Source organism: Schistocerca serialis, chromosome 8, assembly GCF_023864345.2.
Source record: "Schistocerca serialis cubense isolate TAMUIC-IGC-003099 chromosome 8, iqSchSeri2.2, whole genome shotgun sequence".
Lineage (NCBI taxonomy): Eukaryota > Metazoa > Arthropoda > Insecta > Orthoptera > Acrididae > Schistocerca > Schistocerca serialis.
The window spans coordinates 479,776,888-479,799,153 of record NC_064645.1 but is presented as its reverse complement, the minus strand read 5'-3'; the positions used below and the strand labels follow the sequence as shown (position 1 = coordinate 479,799,153).

General features: G+C 43.7%; 1 protein-coding gene across 1 annotated transcript in view; it reads right to left on the bottom strand.

The window, feature by feature from the left end:
* The window catches only part of LOC126417082 (translation initiation factor IF-2-like), a 56,739-nt gene that overhangs the window by 15,068 nt on the left and 19,405 nt on the right, over nt 1–22,266 (bottom strand). The window contains exon 2 of the mRNA XM_050084975.1: nt 7,753–7,901. Coding sequence (XP_049940932.1) covers nt 7,753–7,901 — 149 coding nt within the window. The remainder of the gene's footprint in view (nt 1–7,752; nt 7,902–22,266) is intronic.

Genomic DNA, 22,266 nt, shown 5'->3' with positions numbered 1-22,266 from the left:
AGCGGTATTACAGTCGGCGCACGAGCGATGGGACACAGGTCCTCCGAGGTAGCGATGAAGTGGGCATTTTCCTGTACGACTATTTCACGAGTGTACCGTGAATATCAGGAATCCGGTAAAACATCAAATCTCCGACATCCCTGAGGCCGGAAAAAGATCCTGTAAGAACGGGACCAGCGACGACTGTAGAAAATCGTTCAACGTGACAGAAGCGCAACTCTTCTGCAAATTACTGCAGTTTTCAATGCTATGTCGTCAACAAGCATCAGCGTGAGAACCGTTCAACGAAACATCATCGATATGGGCTTTCGGAGCCTAAGGCCCATTCGTGTACCCGTCTGACCACGACACAAAGCTTTTCACCTCGCCTGGGCCGTCAACACCGACATTGGACTGTTGATGACAGGAAACGTGGTGCTTGCTCGGACGAGTCTCGTTTCAAATTGTATCGAGCGGACGGACAACCTACGGGTGTGGAGACTACCTCATGAATCCATGGACCCAGCATGTCAGCAGTGGATTGTTCAAGCCGGTGGAGGCTCTGTAATTGGGTGGAGCGTGTGCAGCTGGAGTGATATGGGACCCCTGATATGTGTAGATACGACTCTGACAGGTGACACGTACGTAAGCATCCTGACTGGCCACTTGCGTTCATTCACGTCCGTTGTGCATTCCGACGGAGTTGGGCAATTCCAGCAGGACAATGAGACACCCGACACGTCCAGAATTGGTACAGAGTGGCTTCAGGCACACTCTTCTGAGTTTAAACACTTCCTCTGGTGACCATACTCCCCAGACGTGAGCGTTATTGAACGTATCTAGGATCCTTGGAACTTGCTGTTCAGAAGAGGTCTCCACCCCCTCGTCCTTTTTCGGATTTATGTACAGCCCAGCAGGATTCATGGTGTCAGGTCCCTCCAGCACTGGTTCAGACATTAATCGAGACCATACCACGTCATGTTGCGACAATTCTGCGTGTTCGCGGGGGCGCTACACGATATTAGGCAGGTATACCAGTTTCTTTGGCTATTCGGTGCAATGTCACATTGGTAGTGTGTATGAGTGTGTGTGTCTGGGGAGGGGGGGGGGGAGGGGGGAGGGGGGAGGGTGAATTTCGAGATAGAGGAATGACAGAAGGAGCGCAAAGTTTTGGCTCAAATGGTTCAAATGGCTATGAGCACTATGGGACTTAACATCTGAGGTCATCAGTTCCCTAGAACGTAGAACTACTTAAACCTAACTAACCTAAGGACATCACACACATCCATGCCCGAGGCAGGATTTGAACCTGCGACCGTAGCGGTCATGCGGTGCCAGACTAAAGCGCCTAGAGCCGCTCGGCCACCCCAATCAAAGTTTTGATTGTGCAAGAGCTGTGGGTTGTTCAAGAGTAGCTGGTAACATTAAACTTGTTGTCTCATTCAGTGTCAATAACAGTCACGGCAAATACTAATGCTGCGTCTACCCCTGGCTGCGCTGAGCTGCAAAGCCAATGAAAGAGACTCGGCGACCCCCCCCCCCCCCCCGCAACGACGAACGAGATCCCTGCTGTGTCGGTACATCAAGGGTCGGCGTTTTGCGCTGCTCTGCGACGCGCCTTTGTGCTCTGCGTGGCGAGGCGCTGTCGGTGTGGACGTGGCTTCCTAAAAAGTATTTGCATTTAAAGATATCCGACATTGTTTGACTACAGGGCGGCTGATGAGCCATTGAATACAGTCTCACCTTCAAGTGCAGGTGTGACCGTAGGGAAAGCATATGCCGGACTCGGATTTATTGGTAGTATTCTAAGGATGTGTAATTTAAGAACGTGAGATGTTGCTTAGACAACCGTTCTTAGATTGGGAGCTGGCCACCGAGTCGTCACAAGATGGTTAGAATTTACTATGCAAATGATTGCAATTTAGACTCGAAATTCGAAGAATTAACCCAAGAGAGCAGCATATTTATTTGAACAACGCTCTATCTGCCATTGCTATGTTCACCCTGGTATGCAAGTAAAGCGATTGTGGCCAGTTTCCTCATATAAGATAACGTATATCTTTACCTCTTTTTTAAATCCCTCCAAAATTAATGATTTGTAGGAGCCAAGGAACGGATACTCTGAACAGACAAGTGCTGTGAGGACCAGAATAATTATTGAACTTAATGAGTTCAACAGCGACAAAACAATTAGAATGTTATTAAAAGTTTCCCTAAGTGGTAAGAAGAGGGCAGTTAAAATCTACACGGCAAACTTTGAAATAGCTTCTGTAAAGGCTCGCATTCTCCCTATCCAGATGTACTGCACAAAATTCTATGTGTAGAAGTATGTATATAAAGACGTAAAGTGGCGATCACGAATGGTGCGAATTGGTAACCAAATGTTGCGAGTTCTATCGCTGTAGCAAGAGGGAGCAAGGCTGATCAAAGTACTCCGGTGCTGCTTATATTTACCAGCAATAACTGCAGCTGTACCCAGTGCTACCGTGGACTGGCCTGCATTTCCCGGTGGGTTGCTGTGTAGATGGCCGACCGGGCTGCAACTGAGACAATGCGCGATCGCGGTAAACAACGTGTTCCTAGCTAAAACTACTATCTCCGTACTCCGTAGCGAATAATACAGAGTACTACGACTACTCACTAAAGCAGTCAGAACACTAACGCCTGTTTCTCAGATCGAGAGTACCCTCAGTTTCTCCTACTCAGCACCAGCGGCTGCCCAATCATTTTCTTGCAACAAAATTTCCGCCAGTTCCCTGTCTTCCCTCCAGACATTGTGTTCACGGGGATCATGGCCCCGCGTCACACCATTTCAGTCCAATGGGTGGCTTCTCTGAGCCATTTTAAGTTGAAATGTTCTCGAGGCTTCTGCGTCGTTAACGGAACCATCAGAATGCTTCTTCAGAGTCCAATGCCAAGAGCGGGGGTGTGAGGAGCTTATGAGCATCGCACCTCGCAAACACGGTCCGTAGCGGCGCTAGGCGCGTCTTTTGTGTTAGTATTAAGTCTGAGCCAGCTTTACAAGTAGTGGAGAAATCGCTGCTTTCAGTTTAACGGTACTGGACGAGGGCGCCACCCCACCCCCGCCCTGTACAAAGGCTGCCGCCCGCCGGGAGCGGCTCGTCGCTGGCTTTCTCTCGGGCCACACGGGGAGGCCGCTATAAGCCGCCCCGACTCGGCCGTTCTCTCGTTGTGGCTCAGTCACAGAAACCGACACTATCTAAATTATTTTCTTCTGCTACAAGGTTTGCAGGAGAGCTTGTGTAAAGTTTGAATGGTAGGGGACGAGATACTGGCAGAAGTAAAGCTGTGAGGACGGGGCGTGAGTCGTGCTTGGGTAGCTCAGTTGATAGAGCGCTTGCCCGCGAAAGGCAATGGTCCCGAGTTCGAGTCTCGGTCAGGCACACAGTTTTAATCTGCCAGGAAGTTTCATATCAGCGCACACTCCGCTGCAGAGTGAAAATCTCATTCTGGATAACTAGAAATGTTTAGAATGACTCCGCAAAACCATATGCAAACTGCGTGCTTAGGTATTAAAAATGTAAGGTGAGCGAGTGATGTGGAGGAGACACATCGATTGCCACCTTGCTAGAAGAATACTTGAGTTTTGTTTGTTATTCTAGGACTGTTTCCAAGTTGAATTAATGGAAGAATACATGAGTTTTGTTTGTTGTTTTAGGACTGTTACCAAGTTGAATTAAGAAACAGAATCTGCTCGATTACTTATGGATTTGTTGAGCCAACGTGAGAACCCCGCAGCAGTGGTCAACAACCTTCAGGACAGACATCACAAAAAAGACTGTCTTGCTCGGGAGATTCACTCACAAAAAGCGAGAGGGCACGTTTCGAAATTCGTCGTCAAACATACTACGCCCTCCAACATAGAGGTGGCTCTCGAAACATTTCCAGAGTAGTTTATCCAAGTTGGTCCCGAGGCTCCTAGGCTGCTGATCCAGGAGCAGAAGAAGGAACACTGTGTCTCTCAAGAAGAATCCGTCAGCATGCGGTGGATGATCCACAATTCAAGTCGAGGAACACTGCGGGTGACGAACCTTTCTTTTTTTTTCCTTTTTTTTTTACTCGTCAAGCTTCTGACTGGTTTGATGCGGCCCGCCACGAATTCCTCTCCTGTGCCAACCTCTTCATCTCAGAGAAGCAAAATGGTTCAAATGGCTCTGAGCACTATGGGAGTTAACTTCTGTGGTCATCAGTCCCCTAGAACTTAGAACTACTTAAACTTAACTAACCCAAGGACATCACACACATCCATGCCCGAGGCAGGATTCGAACCTGCGACCATAGCAGTCGCGCGGTTCCGGACTGAGCGCCTTAACCGCGAGACCACCGCGGCCGGCTCAGAGAAGCACTTGCAATCTACGTTGACTATTATTTTCTGGATGTATTCCAATCTCTGTCTTCCTCTACTGTTTCGATCTTGTACAGATCCCCCCAGTACCACGGAAGTCATTCCCTGACCGAGCGAGGTGGCGCAGTGGTTAGACACTGGACTCGCATTCGGGAGGACGACGGTTCAATCCCGCGTCCGGCCATCCTGATTTAGGTTTTCCGTGATTTCCCTAAATCACTCCAGGCAAATGCCGGGATCGTTCCTTTCAAAGGGCACGGCCGACTTCCTTCCCCGTCCTTCCCTAATCCTATGAGACCGATGACCTCGCTGTCTGGTCTCCTTCCCCGAAACAACCAACCAAGTCATTCCTTGATGTAACACGTATCCTACCATCCTGTCCCTTCGTCTTGTCAGAGTTTTCCATATATTCCTTCCCTCGCAGTTTCTGCCGAGAATCTCCTCATTTCTTACCTTATCAATCCAGCTCATTTTCAACATTCTTCTGTAGCACCGCATTTCAAATGGTTCCATTCCCTTCTGTTCCAGTTTTCCCACAGTCCATGTTTCACTACCGTACTCCAGACTTACATTCTCAGAAATTTCTTCCTCAAATTAACGCCTATGGTTGATGTCATTAGGAACGCCCTTGCTAGTATGCTTTTTATGTTCTCCGTGCTCCGTCTAATGATCCGTTAGTTTCCTGGCAAGGTAGGTGAATTCCTTAACTTCATCTACTTCGTGATCCCAGTCCTGATGTTAAGTTTCTCGCTGTTCTCATTTCTGCTGCTTCTCAGTACTTTCGTCTTTCTTCGATTTACTCTCAACTCTTATTCTGTACGCATTAGCCTTTTCATTCCATAAAACAGATCCTATAATTATTCTCCACTCTCACTGACGATAGCAATGTCATTAGTGAATCTTATCATTGGTAACATTTCACCTTGAATTTTAATCCCACTCTTGAAACTTTCTTTCATTTCCGTCATTGCTGCTTCGATTTTAGAGTAAACGGTAGTGGCGAAAGACTGCATCCCTGTCTTACACTATTTTAAATCCAAACACTTCGTTCTTAATTTTCCTCCCTTACTGTTCCACCTCGGTTCTTCTACATGCTGTATAGTACTCGTGCGTCCCTGTAGCTTGCTCCTGTTTTTGTCAGAATTTCGAACGTCTAGTGCCATTTTACATTATGGAAGGGTTTTTGCAGGTCGACAAATTCTATGAAAGTGTCTTCATTGTTCTTTAGTTTATCCTCCATTATTAACCACAACGTCAGATTTGCCCCTGTGGTGCCACTATCCTTCATAAAGTCATACTAGTCGCCATCTAACAGATGCTCCGTTTTCTGTTCCATTCTTATGTACATTACTCTTGTCAGCAACTTGGATGCCTGAGCTCTTAAGCTGATTGTGCGATAATCCTCGCTGTTGTCGGCTCATGCTATCTACGGAATTGTGTGGATAACGTTTCACCGAAAGCCTGATGGCATGTCACCAGTCTCATACAATCTACAACTGTCGAGAGTTACCACTTCCCCCAATGGCTTTACAAATTCCGATGGTATGTTACCTATTCAGAAGGATGTAGGTTGCAGTAGGTACTGGGAGATGAAGAAGCTTGCACAGGATAGAGTAGCATGGAGAGCTGCATCAAACCAGTCTCAGGACTGAAGACCACAACAACAACAAGTTACCTATCACTTCAGACTTATTTGATCTTAAGTTGTACAAACCTTTTTTTAAATGTTGACTCTAATACTAATAGATCTCCTGTCTCTTCCCTGTCGACTCACGTTTCTTCTTCTACAGGGTGGCCAAAATAAAAGAGGTCGCATGTCTTACAACAACATACAGACAGTTCATTCGTTTATTTCAATTACAGAATACAGAGTAGTAAATTATTGTTAAGAAGACAACGTACTGGATATTCATAAGGTCCTTAGTTCACAGAAGGTCCTGAAAATGTTCTCCATGTACTTTGATAGAAACACAGCACATCATAATATGTTACAGGAAACTTTTGTCAGTTCATCTGGTGTGGTTTCCTCAATCGCAGTGAGAAAGTTTGCTTTCCTCTCTTCAATTATATACGGGTTGTTACCATAGAATTTACCGTTTAAATTAGTGTAGAAATAAAAACCACAGAGAGTTCGGGCGATATGGAAGACTATAAACCAGCGAAAGCTGTACGTTCCTCAGTGAAAGCTTCATGAGCGTATGAGATTGGAAACCGTGAAGTATGCACCGTTGAGCCATCTTGCTCTTCCGTTTACAATAATTTCGTTATATACACGAGACAGGTCATGGTGTTCTTATAGAAAACGGGGCCTACAATCCGATGGCCCGAAATGACTACTTTTACATCAGGCGGAGGCAACTAAAAGCATTCCCTAGGACTGTCTGTAGACCAATAGCGTGTGTTTTTTGTTTCACGTACTCGCTGAGGTGAAACCATCCTTCGTCTGAATTGAAGTAAAGATTTGGATCTAGATATCCATCAGCGATATTCGCAGAAGTGTCGTCGTTGTGCGTAATCCGTAGGTTGTAATGCTTGTTTCACTATTACTTTGTATGCTCGCTTATGTAACAGCTTAAACATGTTCATTTGATGATTCGTTGGGAGGATTAACGTCTAGTTGATTTCCGTGGACTTCTTATCATTAGTCTCGCGAACGCGTTCAGTATTTTACCGTGAACAAACTTTTTTACACGGCTGCCATCGGCGTTAGCAACTGAATCTGTGGCTATAAATTTAGTGATCAATTTCAGCGCAAAACTTTTTGCAGGAGCAGCTCGTTTTAAACGATTTATGCCAAAAAAGTTACAACGATAAACAGTTTTTGTTCGATTGAAAAGGACATTTTGCAGAATTGCATTCACAACAAGCTTCAAACCGACTGCTGAGAACGCAGCGCACTTCACTAAATCGCCGCTGGACATAAACTCGATACGCAAATAAAATACTTTCGAATATTAAGGTAGTCTTGAGGGATATTGGTACCCCCTGATATATCGTGTAATAACCACGACGCTATAATTTGAGTTCATAGTCAATGCCGAAGTGTACCGTAAGTGGCAACCTACCATTTGTGAGTGGAAGACTCGAAGTACCCTCCACCACACACCATACTGTTGCTTGTGCATTACAGATGAAAATGAAGGAGATCTCCCAAGGGGAGCTCAGTTTTGTCGTAACACGACTGTACTGGTCTGTTTCACTCGCACCAGTCTTTCAGAGTCGGCGCAACGACACGCCTCTTCACTGTCAGTTTTGTGAAGGAGAAAGCGGAGCGCTGTTGTAGGGGAGCGAGCGTGTGGCGGACGAATCCCGGGGAGGCGGCTGCTGGCTGCTGGCTGCTGGCTGGTGGGGCAGCGAGCGCTGCGGACCTAGGCGCCGCCTAGGCACGGCCTAGGTAGGGTACGCACAGCCGGCCCGGGGGCCAAGGCCGCGCCGCCACGTGCCGGCGCCGGGGGCGGGGGCGGGGGGCAGAGGCCGCACGCGCCGCCGCGCCGCGCGGGGGTGGAGGGGGCGATGGCGGAGGCCGGCGGCCAGACGGTGCGTCGCGGCGCCGCAACTGGGTCAGAGGCGGCGCGTGCGCAGTGGCGGCGGCAGCACCGCGCCAGACGGCATCAATAGCGGCGTCTGGCGGCTGGCGGCTGACGGCAGTGCTGGTCGGGGGCGGAGGGCCGCGGCCCTAATTAATTACCACCGCCCCCAGCGCCACCGCCGCCACCGGCCTGCGACGCCGCCCCCACTACGCTCAGCCCTGCCGGCCAGCGCACGATAGGGCGTCGGTACGCGTGTTAGGTGGCTGGGTCGTCCGGCTGGTGGCTGCGCATTGTTGCTTCACATTAGTGATCGTCACCTCTCTGCGCTACCTACCGTCCGGTCTACAATGGGTAATCATAAATCTTGAGAAAAAAAAAAAATGAAACCGAGACCATCAAACCTAGTGACGGTGCTAGAGACACCGCCTAACATGGTGTCACAGCAACTTTTGCCCTCCGTAAAGCAGCATCTCGAGCGTGGTATGCTCTCAACAATCGTTGGAAGTCCCGCTGCAGAAATACTGAACCATGCTGCCTCTACAGCTGTCCATAACTGCGAAAGTGTTGCCAGTGCAGGATGTTGTGCGCGAACTGACCTCTCGATTAAGTCCCATAAACATTCGAGGGGATTCGGGTAATATGTGTGGTCGTATCATTCGCTCGAAATATCCAAAATGATCTTCAAACCAATAGAGAACAATTGTGGCCTAGTGGCACTGGGCACTGTCCATAAAAATTCAGCCGGCCGCTGTGGCCGAGCGGTTCTAGGCCCTTCAGTCCGGAACTGCGCTGTTCCTACGGTCGCAGGTTCGAATCCTGCCTCGGACATGGATGTGTGTGATGCCCTTAGCTTAGTTAGGTTTAAGTAGTTCTAAGTCTACGGGACTGATGACCTCCGATGTTAAGTCGCATAGTGCTTAGTGCCATTTGAACCACAAAAATTTCATCGTTATTTGCTGCAAATGGTCTCCAGGCAGCCGAACGTAACCTTTTCAGTCAATGATAGGTTTAGCTGGACCAGAGGACCCAGCCCATTCCATGTAAACCCAGCCCCCACCATTATGAAGCCACCACCAGTTGTACAGTGCCTTGCTGACAACTTGGATCCATGGCTTCTTGTAGTCTGCGCCACACTCGAAACCCCTCCATCAGCTTTTACCAACTAATGTGGGGGCTCTTGTGACCAAGCGAAGGTTTTGCGGTCGTCTAGGGTCCAAACGATATGGTCACGAGACCAGCAGAGGTGGTGCAGGCAATGCCGTGCTGTTAGCAAAGGCACTCGCGTCGGTCGTCTGATGCCGTACCCCATTAACACCAGATTTCACAGCACTGTCCTAACGGACACGTTCGTCGTACCTCCCACATTAATTTATGCCGTTATTTCACGCAGTGTTGCTTGTGTGTTGGCACTGACAACTCTACGCAAACGTCGCTGCCCTCGGTCGTTACGGGAAGGCAGTTGGCCACTTCCTTCTCCGTGGTCAGCGGTATGCCTCAAAAAGTGTTATTCTCGGTACAGTTTTCACACTGTGGATCTCTGACTATCAAATTCGCCAACGATTTCCGAAACTGAATGTCCGCCCCCGTCAGCTGAGTGGTCAGCGCGACAGGAAGTCAATCCTAAGGGCCCGGGTTCGATTCCCGGCTGGTTCGGAGATTTTCTTCGCTCATGGACTGGGTGTTGTGTTGTCCTAATCGTCATCATTTCATCCCCATCGACGCGCAAGTCGCCGAAGTGGCGTCAAGTCGTCCGAAATTGAATGTCCCATGCGTCGGGCTCCAGCTATCATTCCGCGTTCAAGATCCGTTAATTCGCGCCGTGCAGCCATAATCACGTCTGAAACATTTTAACATGAATCGCCTGAGTACAAATGTCAGGTCCGCCAACGCACTGCACTTTTATACAATGTTCCGCGATACTACCGCCGGCTGTATACTGAAAGTAGGCTGTTTAGGTTTTTGTGTTGGTAACGCCACGTAGCGCTCTGTATGAAAATCACTGACTGTGCTGTGTGCAGTCTGTGGCTGGTTGGCGTTGTTGGAATATTCGCTATTGTAGTGTTGGGTAGTTGGATGTGAACAGCGCGTAGCGTTGTGCAGTTGGAGGTGAGCCATCAGCAGTGGCGGATGTGGAGAGAGAGATTCCAGAGTTTTGAGAGGTTGCTATAAGCAAGATCTGGAAGTGTGTCCGCCAGAAAAAGGAAATTTGGAAAGATGGATGTCATGAATTGATGACTTTCATTTGCTAACTATACCTATCAGAAGTTAGTGTCTTCAGTAGTTAAAATCTTTTATTTAGTTGGCAGTATTGGCGTTCGCTATATTGCAGTAGTTCGAACAACGAAGATTATTGTGAAGTAAGTGATTCATGAAAGATATAAGTTATTGTCAGTCAGGGCCATTCTTTTGTAGGGATTATTGAAAGTCAGATTGCGTTGCGCTAAAAAGTATTGTGTGTCAGTTTAGTGATGATCAGAATAAGTAAAGAGAGAACTGTCTGAGTACGTTCAGTTTTGCTCAGCTGTTAGAAAATCAAATAACGTAAGAGTCTTACTAGCACAGTCATTCATAAATTTTTGTAAGGGGACTTTACAATACGCAGATATTGCTCTCCCAATACTTTTGTCACCTCAGCGTGTATAGAGTGTCCATCCTAAGCCTTCAGGCGTATTTTCTCTGGTGTTTCGGCACTATACTTTTGTTTTTTTCAATGTATAGATGAAATTGCCCCAAACACTGTTCATCACTTCTCTCCTAAGACGCTCGAGTGTCAACGGGAAGTTGTCGTTTCTTTCCCCATGTAAACAAAGTGTTTTTTGAAGCGAAAATTTACCTTCCCATTCGATAAAGCTGTCCCAAATTAGTCTGTGCAATATCTGCTTTGTCGACATGTATTTACAGTGACAGAAAACACGAAGAATAACCATTACTCCAGCACTGCCCTGGTCAGCACTGACCGCTACCGCCACAGAGCAGCGCTGTTCAGTCGCTGATGGAGTAATGGTTATACCTCGTGTTTTCTGTCACTGTAAATACCTGTAGACAAAGCAGATATTGCGCAAACTAATTTGGGTTGTTGTTGTATCCGGATCCCGCTCCAGCTACAGCTGGGTCTGGGTGCTGATGAGTCCTCTCCATTTGGCTCGGTCCTCCCAGCACGTTTCTTCCTCCACTTGTTGCCAGGTCACACCTCTCCTTTCCACAGATATTCTCACTCTCGTTTTCCACCGTGTTCTTGGGCGCCCTCTAGTTCTTTTTCCAGCCATATTTAGTTCTTCCATAATTTTGGGAAGTCTCTGTCCACACAAACTCTTACCATGCCTGTACCATCTTAAACTCTGTTTCCGATTTCTTCTCTTTTACTTTCTTGTTTAAGGTCCTTTCTAATATCTACATCCCTTACTCTGTGCATTCTTGTATTTCCCTTAACTGCTCTGAGAAGTTTCATTTCCCCTGCTTGCAGTCTGCTCCAGTCCATTTCTGTCATTGCCCAAGTGCCATAGGTGAAAATAGGGAAGTAATAACTTTTATACATAAGGAGTTTTGCTTTTTCTGAAACTTCCTCATTCCAAATCAGGTGTTTTGTTGTTTGGTAGAAATTACGTCCCTTCTGCAACCTCGTATTAATTTCGTTGGTTATTCTTCCATCACTAGATATTTCACTCCCTAAATAAGTGAAGCTGTCTACCACTTTGATGGGTTCTCCATTCAAAGTAATATTCCCGTTGATCCCTTTGTCTCTTCCAAATACCATTACTTCATTATCTTTATTTATTGTTAATCCATACCTTTTCATTATTTCCTTCCTTCCTCTTTATCGCCCCATATTACAATATCATCTGCAAAAATCATATTTATGTCTTTTTCTTTTACTATATCTTTAATTGCCCTATTCATTCCCTCCATCACAACATTAAAAAGTGCGGGAGATAGAGTACTTCCTTGTTTAAGTCCTTGTCTTATTTTTAAGTATTCAGAGTTCCCCAATGGTGTTCTGATTCTACAATTGTGTCCTCTGTACATTGTCTTTCTTACATTAATGTATCCATCTTCTATACCTGTCTCCTTCATTTCTTCCCAGAGTATTTCCCTGTTAACTGAGTCATATGCCTTTTCTATGTCTATAAAAACCATTATCACCCTTTTGTTATACTCCCAACTTTTTCCATCAGTTGACGGATAGAAAATATCAGGTCGATCGTGCTTCTTCCTTTCCTAAACCCATGCTGTTCTTCACTCAGCTCCTTTTCTATCTTTTCACTTATTCGATTTAATAAAATTCTTTCAAAAATCTTGGCTGTATGGCTCACAAGGGTTATTCCTCTGTAGTTTTTACAAAGTCTTCTATTGCCTTCTTTGAAGATGGGAACAATGTCTCCTCTTGTCCAGTCGTCAGGTATTGTACTATTTCTCCACACACTTGATAGTACTCTGTACAGCCACTGCATTCCCACTGGGCCTGCTGCTCTTGTCATGTCCACTGATACTTCATTAGGTCCTGGGGCTTACCCCCCCTCCCCCCCATTCATCTTCTTCACAGCTATTTTCATTTCTTCCCGTGTAATTTGTCCTACTTCTGCTTCCCAACTTTTCTCAATTTCTCCATTATTTGTTGTTTTCTCGTGTACCAGCTCCGCAGCGTTTAACAGTTTTTTAAAATGTTATCTCCAGAGATCTTTTATATTTCCTGGATCTTCAACCACAGTACCATCCTCTGTTTCCATCTTTACTGGTACTTCAGAAACCTTCCTTTTATTTTTCGTCATTTTATAGAACATTTTCTTAATGCTCTTCACATCTTCTTCAAATTTTTTGTAAGCTCTTCCCATGTCTTTTTCTTTGCTGTTTCCACTATTTCCACTATTTCTTTGCACTTATTCTTTTCATCTATATATATTTTAAGGTCCTCGTCATTTTTAGTTTTGCACCACTTTCTCCAAATCTGGAACGCAACCATCTGTGTGGTGTGCTTATAATAACGTATTATTTATATTTTAGGACAATTAATCTGTAAAAGAAACGCACCACATGTTGTAAGAAAAGGATGTAAAGCGTCTGAAGATGAATCACAACGATTCGAAACCGGTAACGGTACCCTTTGAATAAAGAAACTGAAAGTAAATTTGTGGCTGGTTGCTGTCCCAACACCATTAACATTTGTTTTCAAATAACAGCCACGGTCTCCAACCATGTCATCATATGACAAAACTGCATCCAGGTTTTCCTCTAACCGCTTGGATTGTGGTATCATCCCACCAAATTGTCTGTCTTACTTTTTCCTTTCCAGATGTTCTACGACATACTTTTTGTGCTGCTTCGACTAAAGCGTCTTTGAATAAACTCTATTATTTTTCTACCTCACAGAAAACTTCTATTGAAAATTTTTGTGTGATTAATTCTCTATGCTTCTCAGCACTTTCACTCTCCTTTAGTTTCCAATCTCGTCTCCTCATCACTTTCTTCTGTCTTCTATTTTCCATTGTTCTACCAGTAATCTATGGCTCCATCTGCACTCACACTTGGAATTACCTTCACATCTGTTACTTTCTCTCCTCATTCCCTATCTACTAGAATATAACCAATTACACTCTTGGTTCTTCCATCCCAACTGTATCTGGTTATAACATGACTTTCTCTCTTCATAAACCAGCTGTTTGCTATTTTCATTCTATTCCTCTGGCACAAATCTAGAAAATCATTTCTGCCTCCATATCCAAAACATCCCAATACTTGCTCAAATCCCTTTCTGTCTTTGCCTGCCGATGCATTAAAATCTCCTATCACTAAATTAGCACTCTATTTGGTTCTCTAACTCATTTTTAACGTCCATCTTCTCTTATTCGCTACATCTCACTTGAAGTGCATAAATCTGGATAACTTTTAGTGTTTCTTTTTGGAATCTCGGGCTTAAGATTATGATCCTGTCTGATATATATCTCACCCTTTCAATACAGCTTTGTGCATCTTATTCACCATCACTGTCACACCGTTTCTTCCAAACCTGTTATTCCTACTCCAGTACAGTTTTCCTCCACTCAAATTCTTCTCACCTTTTCCCTTCCACTTCGTTTCGTTTAACCCCAAAATGTCTAACTTTCTCTCTGTTCGTACATCTGTCATTTCACCCATTTTTTCATTGATGGTTAATATATTAATGATGTACTGATGAATATGATCAGGTCTCCCATCATTCGCACCAGTACTTGAAGAAGCAGTGGGTCAAATCCTGAGTGGTTTGTTCCGAGGCTCGTCTGTGTTTTGAAAGCAATATATGAAGACTTTCCTACTGCCTTGCTAGGCCTAACGCAAGAAAGGATTTTCTGTTGGGGTTGTCTCCCTTAGCCTTTCGAGTTTCTCCTCCACCACAAGGCAGTGTTTCCCTTCTCATTTAATCCCCAGGAAGGAGGGTTGCTCATCAAAAAAAAAAGGTTCAAATGGCTCTGAGCACTATGGGACTTAACATCTATGGTCATCAGTCCCCTAGAACTTAGAACTACTTAAACCTAACTAACCTAAGGACAGCACACAGCACCCAGCCATCACGAGGCAGAGAAAATCCCTGACCCCGCCGGGAATCGAACCCGGGAACCCGGCCGTGGGGGTTGCCTCATCTGCCAGCTTCGCCGTTCCGAAGTCTTTTTTCTCCACCGTCACCCGTAACCCTGGGCATGGATTCCGTGTTATACCCCATGGGACTGAGTCCCTGTCTGAACTCAGCCATCCTATCACTCCGGCCTACTAAAGTGTACGATGCCCACCCCCACGAAGTGGACGCGCCAGACAGGAATTACCGCAGTAGAGGAATAGGGAAGGGGACGCTGCCTCCCTGGAGCCGGGTTAATGATTGTGTATGGTGCCATAATCAAAGGCCCGCCTCAAAAATCGTTTTGCTTGTAATGGGAAGGAAACCAGTTTCGTTTGACACAGCGTGTCGCATGAAGCACAAGGTGAGCAGTATTTATTTGGGCTGACTCAGCTACAAACTGCAAGAACGAAATTTCAAATACCTGCCGAAACGCCGGAGAAAATGCTCTTGACGGCTCTTAGAAGGGACAACACTTTATAGGGTAATGATTAATTCGATGAAATGTTTTAAGACATTGATATACATTGGTATTGAGCCGTGGCGGGACCGGCGCGAGTAGTATTTCTGGCACGAGTATGATCGATTTCCTAGTACAGAGGTTTGTCGTTGGGCTTGGGCCGGGTTGGGATATAAGCGAGTGCTGACCGCGAGTAGAAGGGGACACAACGCTTTGAGAAGGTTACGCCGCGGTGCGCGAGTCGGCAATTGGCTGGCGGACAGAAGCGAAGACGGCGTGCCTGAGGCGGGGCGGCGGTTGTCACGAGGTTGTACTGAAGTCGGCGGGAGTTGGCCGGCGCTGTGCGTTCTCCGGCGACCTCGTGAGCTGTGGACGTGCCCACTTCCTTGGAGGGACACGCTGTTATGGTCTTGCGAAGAGATGGTTTGACGTCTTCGCAAAATCGCCCCAGCTTCAAGACACCAAGTTAAGTACGCTATTTACAAAGAGCGCTTGGTTAATTGTCATTGTGATCGCTATTGGTACAGTAAGACGTTGCAAGACGTGTGATGTTGTGTTTGTTTGATTTCATTTGAGGCCTCTTACTAAGCGTGTGCTCTGCTTCCACGTAATATCGTTGTATTTGCAGATGTGTGTCCATAAGTTGTAGTCAGTGTCAGTTCTCGTGAGCCAGTTCATTTCCCACTCTTAGTTTTTATCAAGTACTGTTTCACTTGAAGGACTTGCGAGTGAAATTAGTTGTTGTTTAGCCTGGATTTTATAGAGCTAATTTACTGGTCTATCTTAGATGTTAAAGTTAAGAAAAATTTTCTGCTTCTTGTTGTCGGGTGTGGTCTGTGTTTCAGTGAGCTGAGGCAGCGGGCAACCGAAGCGTAGAGCTTCCCTTTAGATTACAAGTTTGGCTAACGGGCAGTGGACTTCGCCTGAGTTCGTGTGTTCCTCTTCGGTAGCGTTTGCTTGGTTCGCATTTTGGTGGTCTACTCGACGTGGGGTTGCAAACGGAGCCACGTCTTGGTTCGAAGTTAAGTATTACTTCTCTCAGTCGGTTCCACCGTTCGTGGTTAAACTTCGCCCTTACAGGCTTGGGCCTTGCTTCAGTTGGTACACATTTTCTGTTGTGTCCTAACTAGAGTTGCTTTGCTAAAGTTATGGTCATATTTTGCCTGAGTGGTGGTTCTTAATGTTTGGCTAATGATTTATTAACTTACGATTTTATGTAATGAAAACTTCGTAAATATTTTGCGTGAGTGTCAGTTCTTAACGTTTGCCGAATGATTTATTAACTTGCTTATGATTTTATGTAATGCGAGTCTCTTGAATAATCTTGTCCGAGTGGCGTCTGTCAAAATTTATGTGATTGTTTTGGGTAGTTAGTAAACCTATTGAAATTGAAATGTTCACTTTATTGGGTCAGCCCTGCCACCCCTTTAGATTTAAAGTTTAAACAAACGGGTGGTAAGTAACACCAGTATCAGGCATAAGTAAATGTCCAAACATAACCTAACAAACAATTTTGAAAGCTTCTTTTTTTTACGTGGAGTGGGCAAATCTGTCCATGCCGCAGGCACGCCACTGATTGTACCTGCTGAAAATGGTGGCAAATTAGGCATTAAATAATTTTGTGTGCTAGAATCTACCCGGTTGCCAATCGCTAGCAAGCATTCAAAGAGCTTTCCCTGGCAAGTTACACGAGGCACCACCAGTTTATTACAGCGTAGTGAACTGGCACAAGAAAATCGAGGAGGATGGTTGTATGTGCGATGCAAAACGTTCGGGACGACAGCGAGTGTCAGAACAAACAGTGTACCATTTGAGGGAAGCGATGTTGCCAACGCTCATGTAGTCCATCTTTAGAGCTAGTGCTGGAAAACTTTTCGTAAGCGACTAACAATGAAGCCGTACAAAGTGCAGCTCCTGCAAGCCGTAAGCCATGATGAGAAATTACGCCGTCTGCGGTTCTTCAGTGATATGCAGAAGCATCTGATAATGACGACTTTGCAAGCAAATTAATCTTCAGTGATGAAACCACTTTTCATCCTTCGGGTAAAGTCAAACGACAGAAAACACACGTCTAGGGGACAGACAATCCACACACAACTGTCGAACACGTTCGGAATTCCTAGAAAGTGAACGTATTCTTCGCCATGTCCAACAAGACGGTCTGTGGACCCGTTTTCTTCTCTGAAGGAACACTCAATGACATCACTTCTTCCGACACGCAGGAGTTGTGGCTCACGCCACAACTTAAAACTGGTACCAGGGATTTCATCTTTCAACAGGATATCGTCCCTCCACATTTTCGCAGTTGTGCAGGAGATTACCTGAATGAGACGTCGTCATATCTCTGGATGGACTGTTGACCAGGCGCTAGTCTAGTGGCAACAGATGCCACTGGACTTGACGCCTTGAGACTTTTTTTTTTGGGAGGGGGGAAAGGGAATTGTATCACACGGATAGCGTTTATGTTCCACTTTCACCACGAAACCTCAAAGACTCGCGACACCGCATGACGGCAGCTATTCTTACTGTCAGCCCTAATTGCTGGGTCGGGTACGGCCAACAGTGGACTGTTAATTAGATGTATGCTGTGTGGCACTATGTAGAGACACAGAACACTTAGAAACATTTTAAAAAAGCTTTGAGAATTTGACTTTTGCATATTGTATCATTTGTTACAATGTTCTTGACCATTTATCTATATCGATTCTTTTGAAATGTTTCATAGACTTCGTAAGTTCAGCGGGCAAACAATGTCACCCTAGTGTGGACGCATTATTTCCATTACTATTACATATGAAAACTGATGTATCTATATGATTAATGAATTACAAACAAAATGAGCACTGTACTGCAAAATCTTAATCTCACTAAATCTGGTATTCTGATCTGAACTGAATTAATTACATTTTCAAAAAATATTAATAGAAAGCATAGTCTTATGTACGTTTCCACGTTATGGACCAATAAAAAACTTGGAAAATAATTATGCAGCTCAAGGCTATGAAAGAAAAGTCTTATTAATGCACAAAATTATGTGTGTTCCTGAAAAAAAGGGCGTTTAGTTTATTCCATTAGCTACCGCTCGTCGTCAGAAACGTGTTAGTAGAAAACAAAGTCTTACGTATCTTTCCACATTGTGCACCAATGAAAACACTCAGAAAACACTCCTACACACCTCTTTCACATTTATCACGGTTAGTGAAAGAAAAATCTTATTATTTTGCTTCCAAATCATCATTTTTTGGTTCATTATTTCTTGCTGGACATTCAGCATAATTTTAACACTGCCCCTGGACATGTCCTCACAGTGGAGTGTGCCTCATGTCTGTCTTTTCTCTGAGGCCTTCTTTTGACTCTCATCTGCCACTTGGGCGCTACTGCACATTGTTATATTTACCATTTATATTTCATCAATTGCAAGTAATGTGTCATCTCATCTGAAACAAATCTATCAGTCCTTGCTAACATAAAATCTACAACTAGAATGCTCTTATATTCTTGTCTGGTAGGTTCCTGACATCTTTGTCATTATTCTTCTTTGAATTGGCAGGACAATAATCAATATTACATTCATTTAAGTTAGTGTTGTAAAGTTTACAATAATACAAATGGTTCAAGTAATACTACTTCTCACTCATACCAACATTCATGTCCATCCCTAGACATATATAAAAATAATAACCTTGGAAACTCATAACATAATTATAAGAATTACTGTCCCTTGGCCTAATTAGTTTCAGAAATTAAAGCACATTAACACTGACAAATTCTTACCAGATTCTTTTACAAACCATATAAAGTGCGCTTACTCCAAACTCTACTTCACAACAAGTAAGGTTGTTCTGTTCAAAAACCATACTGTTCTCCCCATTTCCACCTACTCCTTCACATATAGAATCACAGTTACTTATGAATAACCACAATAAAATTAGTGATTAACTAATGACACAACCATTTGTTGTACCATGTATAGTTCCTACAGTGTAACTGATTGAACATATCTGACACTTAATATGTAATGGACCAACTCATGCTATTCAATTTAAGTTTAAATAATTGTACCACACTCACTGTTAGTTCATTAACCTTGTTTCTACATCATGATCTCAGTTTTAAATCACTGCTCTTATTCCTACATCATTTCTTGACAAAGTAAGAAAACATCTCTATGTGTCAGTAAAATTAGTACTTAGAAGTTCAAATAGAATATAATCACAAGCAACATCCAGAAATATACTTAAGACCATGGATAAAATCGATATCATAAACGATATTACTTTTCATGGACAGATTTGCATAATGTTGAAAACCAGTAAGATGTACATCATCCACTTAATGCTAATAAATGTCATATTGAAATATCAGATTGGCAGGACAGTTGGAATAAAATGGAACACATAAAAACGAAAATCTAAAACAGCACTGCGTAGCTTGGTGCACTGTGCTTATCACCAAAAATGGGAATCCTCCTGAGGTTTATTCATCAGTTATCTCTCTACTTGTACTATTTGAAATCCACTATGTTTCTTAAACCAAACTTTTTCTGAGATTTTGGAAAAACTAAGTAATAGGCATTAGCTTAGGGTATGTCAGATACCTCAAATGTTTATGACATGTGCTAAAGAACTTGGAAATCGGAGATGTTATCTTTCTGGTCTTCCCATGGGTCTCTACTAATACCAAGTCCCCTATCTTAATCTTGCCATCTGACTTCCAAATCATCCCTCATTTTCCTAACCCAGATCTGTTTTTACATACATTGATTTATCAACTTTTTCTTTGTCTGGATGCCCATATCTTGTTTGTGTGGAAACTTTAGGATTTCTTCAATCAAAATCTTCTTCCTTACCTCGGTCATAATTTCATCAGGATTTAACCCAGTGGTCTCAGGGCTTAAACAGTTCATTATGCTTTGGTTACAATATGTTCTATATAGTCTTCCCAACTCTCTCACATAAAGTTCAACTGGATTAGTGGCTGGGTAGTAAGCTATTTTACATTTTAATTCTACATCTGAGTCTATCATTCCATTTTAGATACTTTAAACACAATTGCAACCCATTACCTGATAAAATGGCCTTTGATTCCCACACCTTCATAAAATAATATTTAATCGCTTAAAATTTACTTTTTTCGCGATTTTCCTAAAGCACTACCCACACTTATTCATGATACAGACATTTCGACAGTTTTGTTATTTTTCTTTAAGTGTTCTCGTGATGCTTCGAACAGAGACAAAATTTGTTCTACATATATCTACGTCTACGCTCAGCAAACCGCCGTGAGATGCATGGCAGAGGGTACACCTCAGTGTACTAGTTGTTAGGGTTTCTTCCTATTCCATTCATGCATGGAGGGCGGAAACAATGATTGTTTAAATGTCTCTGTGCGTGAAGTAACTATTCTAATCTTATTTTCACGATCTCTGTGTGAACGATACGTACGGGGTTGTAGTTTATTCCGAGAGTAATCATTTCAAGCCATTCTTTGAAACCCTTGTTAATAGTCTTTCTCGGGATAGTTTATATCTATCTTCAAGAGTCTTCCAGTTCAGTTCCATCAGTATCTCTGTGACACTCTCCCAGGGATTAAACAAACCTGTGACCATTCGTGCTACCCTTCTCTGTATACATTGAGTATCCCCTGTTGGGCCTATCTGTTACGGGTACCACACACTTGAACAATAGAAACAGTCGCATGAGTGATTTGTAAGCCATCTCCTTTGTTGATTCATTGCACTACCCCAGTATCCTATCAATTCACTGAGGTCTACCACCTGCTTTACCCATGACTAAACTATGTGATCATTCCATTTCATATCCGTCCAGAGTGTTACAACCAGGTTGGCCGATTCCAACAGTGACTCAATGACATTAAAGTCCTGCTTTTTTTTCATTTAGTAAAGTGCAAAATTTTACATTTTGGAACATTTAAAGCATGTTGCCCATCTCTGCATCACTTTGAAATATGATAAAGATGTGACTGAATATTTACGCATCTTCTCTTATTATAGATCACTGTACCATCAGCAAAAAACCTGATTTATTTTTAATATTGTCTGCAAGCTCATTAACATACAACATGAGCAGCAAGGGTCCCAACACACTTTCCTGTGGCATATCTGAAGTTACTTCTACATCTGACGATGACTCGCCAGACAAGATAACATGTTGCGCCCACCCTACCAAGGAGTCCTCAGTCGAAATTTCACTTGATACCCCATATGATCGTACTTTTGACAGTAAGCGTAGATGTCAAATGCTTTTCGGAAATCAAGAAATACAGCATCTGCCTGACTGCCTTGATCCAAAGCTTTCAGTACGTCTTGTGAGAAAAGTGCGAGTTGGTTTCAAAATGATCGATTTTTCGAAATCCATGCTGGTTGCCACTGAGGAGGTATCTCATTATGTTTGAGCTCAGATCATGCCCAGCAAAATTTTTCCTTTAAGCTATAAATGTTAATCATTATTACAGGTTGCCCCTTCTTTCCTAATCCTCTTACATTTTGTTCCCTTAGCAAATCATCTTCATTTGTCCCGGCAGCGCAATAGTTCTCTAGAATTTATCTTTATTTTCGACCTTTTTTGAGTTTACCTCTTTCTCCCTTCTTTCCAACAAATTTATTGCACTGATAATATTTTACTTCCAACTAATCTGTCAACATATTGATCTAATTGTTTTGTTCGTCTTTAGTTTCTTGGATGTTTTCGTTGTTGGCTGTCTCCTGTCCTTCATTATTTTCACCAGTGCCGACAAAATCATCTACTTGACTATACCCGCCACCCTCCTCCTCAATACTCAATATCATCTTCCAAATCTTTCGCATTATCACTTGATTCATTACCACTAAATTCTGTTTCATCCTATCCACTTCCTTCATCATTATCCAATTATCTCATTTCTAGCTTCTTTCCAAGCGATTGGATGGCGGATGACCACGGAAGTTCTTTGCTGGATTCCAGGAGGTACGAAAAACTGTAGAAGGTTACGCACTGGAAGGTAGTGGGTTAAATACAACAGAAAATATGATGGAGGAACGTGGGCACGTATAATTGAGGCTTTTATTGAATGGGGAAGGTTGGAAGAGGCTTTTATGCTATACTAGGTGTCAAGTAGATGATGGTTGTAATGATGGCTTGTAAACAAATGGAAACATTTCATGAATTATTGTAAATTTCTTTTTGTTAGTGCTGATATTATGAGTATAATTAAAAGACAGAGAGCTTTCCTATGGCGAAAATGAAGTTATGTTAGCAGAAGTTGTGTCCAGTGGAAGTGTTAAGATGAGAGTACGTCTTGGAGAGTAAAATCTCGTCTTAAGAGTACATGAAAACTTGTGGTGGGTAGA